The 7098-nt window shown below is 45.3% G+C and overlaps 2 protein-coding genes across 2 annotated transcripts; both read left to right on the top strand.

Moving 5' to 3' along the window:
- Positions 1–335: 335 nt before the first annotated feature.
- On the top strand, positions 336–1999 carry V1508DRAFT_429171 (catalase-like domain-containing protein). The gene is made up of 2 exons (XM_066941866.1): positions 336–602; positions 656–1999. The coding sequence occupies exon 2, from the start codon at positions 825–827 to the stop codon at positions 1785–1787; it is 963 nt and encodes a 320-aa protein (XP_066792004.1). The 5' UTR covers positions 336–602; positions 656–824; the 3' UTR covers positions 1788–1999.
- Positions 2000–4931: 2932 nt separating this feature from the next.
- V1508DRAFT_436102 (uncharacterized protein) lies at positions 4932–5384 on the top strand (the record flags this gene model as incomplete). Its single annotated transcript, XM_066942094.1, has 1 exon — positions 4932–5384. One exon carries the CDS (start codon positions 4932–4934, stop codon positions 5382–5384), a length of 453 nt encoding a protein of 150 aa, XP_066792003.1.
- Between the last annotated feature and the right edge of the window lie 1714 nt (positions 5385–7098).

The raw sequence follows: 7098 nt of genomic DNA, 5'->3' as shown, positions 1-7098 counted from the left end.
TAGAAAGGTTGTTTAACAGTGGACGCGATTTACTAGGCTTGCGGAGGAACTCGTTGAGTGCGGACACTATGAGACGTCTTGTGTTGCTGCGAGATATACAAATCTGAGGATGTTAGTACTATTTAAGACTTACGAATAATACGAATAATTACGAATAATGAATATTTATTCGTACGAATATTATATAAGCAGCCGAGAGCAATTTATTCGTATTCGACTTACGAATATTCGTAAAGTCGTTATTCGTGTGCACCCCTTAAAACAAGCTCCAAAGTTGTAGGCGCTAGTAGTGACGTGCAGCCGTAGCAAAAGAGATTGGACATAATTCCCGTACATGTGAACCGGTACAAAATAATTTCCACTGGCTATAATGTTATATAGTTTCGCGTTGGATTGCTATGAACGAGAGACTTAATGGAGAGGTGGGATTTGTGATACGCTCGCTTGCCTGATCCATACACTTGCCGATCACATTAAATAGAAACAACATGTACAGCTCCAATAGTCGCATAAAAAAGAGTCTCTCGTTTTTCAAAATTGATAGCGATCTAAATGAGCAAGGAAGCACAATTTCGATAAGAACTCTTAGTAGTCTGCAGACGGTATGTATTCCTCTTCGGGTGGGATAAGCTTAGTAATCAGAAAATATTGTGAGACCACAAAGCAGTGAGAACGCCAAGCTTTGATACCCCGCTTTGTTGTCACCATTCATCAGCGTCATCAAAGGTCTTATGTGAACGCATAAAGTTGAGTTGGATCCTCCAATGTGCAACAATCACTTGTCTCTCCCGCTCTTTAACGACTACCTACCAAGGTGAATCAAAATGCCTCTTACGGAAGATCCTTCAGTTCTTCAGGCCGCAACCAATTTGGTCGGAACACTAAAGTCGATATTCTCTACTCCTCCAGGTTTCCGGCCTGCACATGCCAAAGGAGTTCTCCTAACTGGTTCCTTCATCCCTTCTACCTCTGCGGGCACTCTGTCATCAGCCAAGCACTTCAACGATCCTTCTACACCTGTCACAGTGCGCTTCTCGAACTCGACAGGTATTCCGCAGATTCCAGACACTGATTCCAATGCAGACCCAAGGGGCTGTGCGATCCGATTTCATCTTGGTAACGACGACAAGGGCAAACGCGTACACACTGATATCATCTCTCACTCTACGCCATTCTTTCCTACAAAGACCGGAGAGGAATTTCTAGAGTTCCTACAATCGCTTACCAAGTCTGGCCCAGAAGTAGAACATCCGACTCCGGTGGAACAGTTCTTGGCCTCACATCCTAAGGCGCTGGCGTTTGTGCAGGCGCCTAAGCCGGCCCCTCTTAGCTTTGCGACCGAAGCGTATTTCGGCGTTAACGCGTTTAAACTCGTAGCTGCTGATGGAAGGGAGACGTTTGTGAGATACCGTGTTGTTCCCGTTCAAGGTGTCCAAACTCTGGATCAGGTGGAGTTAGCGAAGAAGAGCTCAGACTACCTCTATGAGGATATCGTGGAGAGAGTGCAAGGAAGTCGCGTTGTATTTAAGATCTTCGCGCAGGTTGCCGAGGAGGGAGATGTAACGGACGATGCTACAGATCATTGGCCTGAAGAGAGGCACTTGGAAGAGTTGGGGGAGGTGACATTAGACAAAGTAGTCCCTAACGGTGAGAGTGAAGGCGAACAAAAAGTCGTCATCTTCGATCCTATTCCTAGGGTCAACGGCGTCGAACCGTCAAATGATCCGCTTCTAGATACAAGAGCGGCCGTGTATCTTATCAGCGGCCGAGAAAGACGTTCCGCTTGATGATGCGCTGTCGCCGCAGGAAAAGGCGTTCCCTCGAATTTTAAACCTGAGGGTTTGTGGTGGAGGGGTCCTTTAGCACCAGCTTTGACAGCAAGGGAAGATTTGTGCTCAAGGACTTGCGTGCACCATAATTTAAAAATGCATGGCAGTTATGTGCTGGAATGGATGAAGTGTTTGTTAATCAGTGCTCATGAAATACAAACTGTTGTGGGTATCGAGGTCCAGGCCGAAAGATGTAAGCTGCGTTTCAGGGGGCTGGACCTGTCCGACCTGTCCGACCTGTCCGAAGGTGCCATAGTAATGAGCCGCACGGGAGAGCCAGTCCCGTTCTGTATATATAACAGGTGCTGCATGGGCCATGCAGCGGGAGGGTGAGAGGGTGAAAGTCTATATGTCTTATAGTAAAGCGCCGCATTACCCTGATTTACCCTGAGCGTTGCTGCATGGGGCTGCTGCACCATAGTTAAGCGGTGAGGGTGAATGAGGGTGAACCGGAATCCGGGCAGTTACACCAAATTGAACGTCGTAGCGGAGAAATTTCACTCTCTGTTTGTCACTTATGCGTCGTCCATTGAAGGGTTCAAGCATTGCCGTCCGTTGATCGCTCTCGAGAGAACGCATCTGAAGTCTAAATACCAAGGTAATCTGTTGATTGCTGTAGGTGTCGACGTATACAACCATTTTTTTCGCTTGCGTTCGAAGTCGTAAAGGCAGAGGATGGGAAAATTGGAGGTGGTTCTTGGAACACCTTGATGACTGCCTGGGAGATGTCTTTGCTTTCCATAAGCTGACATTGACTTCTAACAGACAGAAAGGTGAGTATTGATCGACAGAGTGGAAATATGACCGATATTTTCTATAAGTTCACACTAGCTAATAATTGCAAGGTTTGATTGATGCCGTTGAGCAAACCTTTCCAGAAAGCCAACCATGCTCATTGTCTTCGACACTTTTTTGAAAATTTCAAACGGTCGTCAAGAACATTGAAATTGCACGACTAATCTGGAAAGCCTCATCTAGACCGACAAAAGAGGAGATGTCCAAGGTCCTCGATGAAATGCCGCCGGAAGCATCCGAATAGGCTCCAGGCTCTATGTTGATATATTGCTTTCCTCTTAACTTGACTCTCACAACTATGTGGATGACGACGTTCCTACCATAACTTCCACTTCCACCGCGCTAGTCCATATCCTTACTTAGCTTGATTCGCCATCTCCATGTCCAATTGGATTTAGAGTTCAGATGGAATGTATTCTAAGTCTCTAGATAAACTGGCTGCAGAAAGACAGATGATTAATAGAAAGAAGAGTTCTTGCTTGTGCATAATAACTCATCGCCTCGGGAGGTGAAGGAACCTCTCCACCCTTACAATAAACTTATCTCACACATCACTCTGCAAGACTTAGTATAGCAAAGCAGAATGCTTAGTCGCTGGATACTGTGTATTGAGTGAAGCTGAATAGCTATCCTGGGCTAAGTCGTTTCCCATAGTGCAGAATACCTGGTTTTTGGTATACAGAAATAAGATTACATTTGGTGCTGACAAAGCTTAAGGGACTGTTGGCTTTGAAACACCAACTCCAGGTCACTGATTACAGCTCTTCAGGCTTTGTAATGCGTTCGTCTACGAATAGGTTCCCTTGCTTGTAATGTGCAGTGCATACTAGTGGTGAATTCTAATATGCAAGCATAAGGAGATGTCTGTATGTATAAAGTTTATGTGGCGGTGGAATTTGACAAGGCACATGAAGCATATTGAGGGCGACGGTGCACTTTGCACTATTGGCCATAGCTTAGGAGACTTGCGGCAGAATCTGACATTTCGCAATTCGGAGGGTAACTGAGTTTCAGCTCGCCGAGCTGATAATCCCTTGTACTGGCGCGTTTCCAGGCCTTTGCGTTTGGCTTCGCACGAAATTATGTCCGCAAAGTTGATGAACTTGTGCGGCTATACGTCCGATAGCTTATTCGTCCACCATTCAAAAACATCAGGAACCCTACATCCTACCTGCTAAATGGAATACTCATTCACGTTCGGTATCTACTGTTCCCTATACTTGCTTTGTAATCTACGAAGCTATCTTGGACCTGCGATATACTCAGTCCCTATTCCACCAAGTACTATAGGTACAATGTTTGCGGCTTGCGCTTTGATCTTGCTAATGATAGCTCAACGTGTGCTGTGTGAGATCATGACACTACAGACAGTTAACTATGTCTGGAAATACTACAGTGCCTATGACTGGGGGATCGTACGACATCAGTTGTCTATCCATTCATGCCCAGAAACGAGGGAGGAACTAGTAACTACGGACCTGAAAACCGCAACGTCAGAGAAACCCATGATACAGAGCACCATTGACGTGTACAGTTATTTGAATACCTAATCCTGAGTCTTACTTTTATCCGAAGTCAGTTAGACTTGAGATTTGACCGCGGCCGACTAAATGGTCCGGATAATGGCCACACTCAGCATCGCGAGATACAACTCTAACTCAATTCTGTTCGTGCCTATCTTACACAACTCTAACTCAATTCTGTTCGTGCCTATCTTACATTAGTCCGCGGCCCTTAATGCAGTTGTGACGCCATACGTGTATGTCGTCGACAATGGTTAAGCATGATTTACTAGCGTTCGGGATATCAGTAGTCCACGTTATTACATTTCTCGGCATCCAGATATTTTGATATTTTTAACCTGGTTTCTGAATCCGTATTTTAGTGCACTATCCAAGTATAACAATTACCTTCCTATTCAGGTTTGACAGCGTACTACAGCGATCGAAAATTGCTGTCAGAATTAAGTGTATGTCATTGTAACTTGGTTTCCTGTAAGGTATAGAGCCACGCTTAGTGGAAGCTGAGAGGCTTGAGGTATACTCTGCCGACTACATCCGACCTGGCTTCGCTAACACTAGTCCTTATTGAGACATATGTCAAGGAAAACGTTAAAAATTGCTGTGGTAGATTGCATTCGTTGCCATAGCTAAGAAAATACCCTGCTATTTTTAGTTATAGTAGTTGTTTAGGGCCAGGGAGTGATCAAAAGCTGCACGCGGCTCGATCTCTCGCACTGTTATAAAGTGCAGTCGTACTCACGTTAGATGTGCGTTAAAGAAACACCCAAAGGGACCACCATCCGATATGCATTACGTTATCTTGGCAGTTCTTTCTACGTTGGCATGCGTAAGAGCTTCTAGCAGCTTCGTCGAGCTATTGAGTTCAAATGGGACGCACGCAAACTTTACGATAAACGTTTCTGCCGTCGGTCTTTTTACTGGACTTAATGTGAGCGGCCTTTCGACAGATTTAGCTGTCAAATGGGTAAACGTTGAGTACCAATACTACATTTATGCAAACACCGCTATATTGGACCCCAAGAATGGTACAGATGGTTTCATAGCGAATTATACGGATTTGATATACCTAGGCGAGCTCTCGGACATTGACGAAGCTGATTACATGGCTACATTTACAGAGGTTGCTTCGCAAATTAGCATGCTCACGGGTACAAATGTCACGTACTCAAATTATACGATATCGAACGCATTACTGAGAAAGAGAGCTTCCGATACTGCAGCAGTAAGCATGCTATAGTATTTGGTGTATGAAGGTTTTTTCGGGGGGATTGCTAGTGGTTTGTCATCTTATGGTTACAAACAAGGCAAGCAATCCCAAGAAAGTTACTGCGCACACGAGGGCGGAATGAGATGTTGTGTATCGTGGTCGAGAGATGTATCTGTGACGGTACCGTTTTTCTCCACCTCCTATGAAGATTGTAAATGGCGATGCTATTCAAACTTCGACGGTACTAAACGAAGTTGTGAAATACACGGTGAGACATCGGGTTTACCACGCTCATCATACTCGGACGTGTGTTATAGTAACAGACCGACGGGTTGTACTTGAATTCGCAGTCTCTGGTAATGTGTTACTTACTTACCGCGGGAGCAAGGAGTTGCTCCACGTAAGGGAGTTGAGGAACTCCATACAAGCATTAACTATTAAAGTCTGGGAGTGGCTATTAGAAAGTTGAGGGAATAGAAAATGAGTGGGGGGCAGGGAATGGTGGTGATTAGGATTTATAATAGACATATTGTGTGGAATAAATGATAGCATACGATCGCAGCCTATAACGATTTCACACCCAAATCAATCAATCAATCGATCAATCAAAATCAATCCTATATATCAATCCAAATATATCAATCCTACAATCCTATACCTATATTGTACTGGGATTTTCTGGATGAGCGGTGGTTAGGCCGGGAAGCAGTAGAGGGGGGGGGGAATGCAGGGGTTAGGGCGCAAAGGAGGACAGGAATTTTTGTGGTTGACAACTTAGACAAAAAGACAATTTGCAGCACGGCCAGGCGTTTGTTTTCAGCACGGCATTGAAGCTGCAGTAGTTGGCACTCACCACACACCGCACACACTCTCCATATTACACGAACACTACAACGCACCACACACAAACTGGCGCATCTGTTGAACTCTTGCATATAATAATTACACCATATTTAGCCATTGCTTGTATTTATTGGTATATTATTCTCCGCAACTGTGAAGCGGAATTATTGGGCTATAAATGTCTAACGTAACCTGACGAGAACGTTTGGAGTTGGAGTGGTAAATAGTGTGCAAGATATAACAGTGGCCAGGTGCGGTTTGGACGTGCCATCATTAAGCTGCTAAGACGCAACCGCAACCGCAACCCTGCGCCAAGAAGTTCAAACCCCCCAACGCAACCATAAACCCGAAACCCCAAAACAGCAAACCTGTAGATATAACAGGCGGTGCATGGGGCTGCAGCGTGTAGGGGAGTAGGGGATTCCAGGGGTAAGACCATACAAATAGAGTGGTAGTTTACCCGGAAGTGCTGCATGGGCACGCTGCACCATAGTAAACAGTGTAGAGGAGTGTAGGGGACGGTAGGGTAAGAACTAAGCGGGTGCAGATTCACCCGCGGTTGGGGTTTCGAGCCGTCCTTAGCGCACCGCTATAACTTTCGACTTAACCTGGGGCGAGAAGCGCGAAGCCAGAAACATCACCAAAAATCGGCACATATGAAATTTAAAAAACAAATAGTCGACTGGAATGAGAAAAATCGGGCGAGCCGGTTGATACAATTATTATTGCTATTTCTATTGGTTCATGCATACATTAGTGGCGGTGAGAAGTTTGGCGGACAAAACATAATGGTGCACGGGCAGACTCTCGGCCACGACTGCCTGATATGGAAGCCATGGTGCCACCCGTATGCAATGGCCAGCGACCGACCGATAGTGACAGCCACTCGCGTAATAATAAT

Source organism: Lipomyces doorenjongii (assembly GCF_038497915.1).
Source record: "Lipomyces doorenjongii strain NRRL Y-27504 unplaced genomic scaffold V1508scaffold_211, whole genome shotgun sequence".
NCBI classification, from domain to species: Eukaryota; Fungi; Ascomycota; class Lipomycetes; order Lipomycetales; family Lipomycetaceae; genus Lipomyces; species Lipomyces doorenjongii.
The sequence above is the reverse complement of the archived record's forward strand: the minus strand, read 5'-3'. Positions and strand labels throughout refer to the sequence as shown.

Excerpts from the sequence above, each read along its gene's own strand:
- V1508DRAFT_429171 (XM_066941866.1), top strand. The coding sequence starts at position 825 with ATGCCTCTTACGGAAGATCCTTCAGTTCTTCAGGCCGCAACCAATTTG.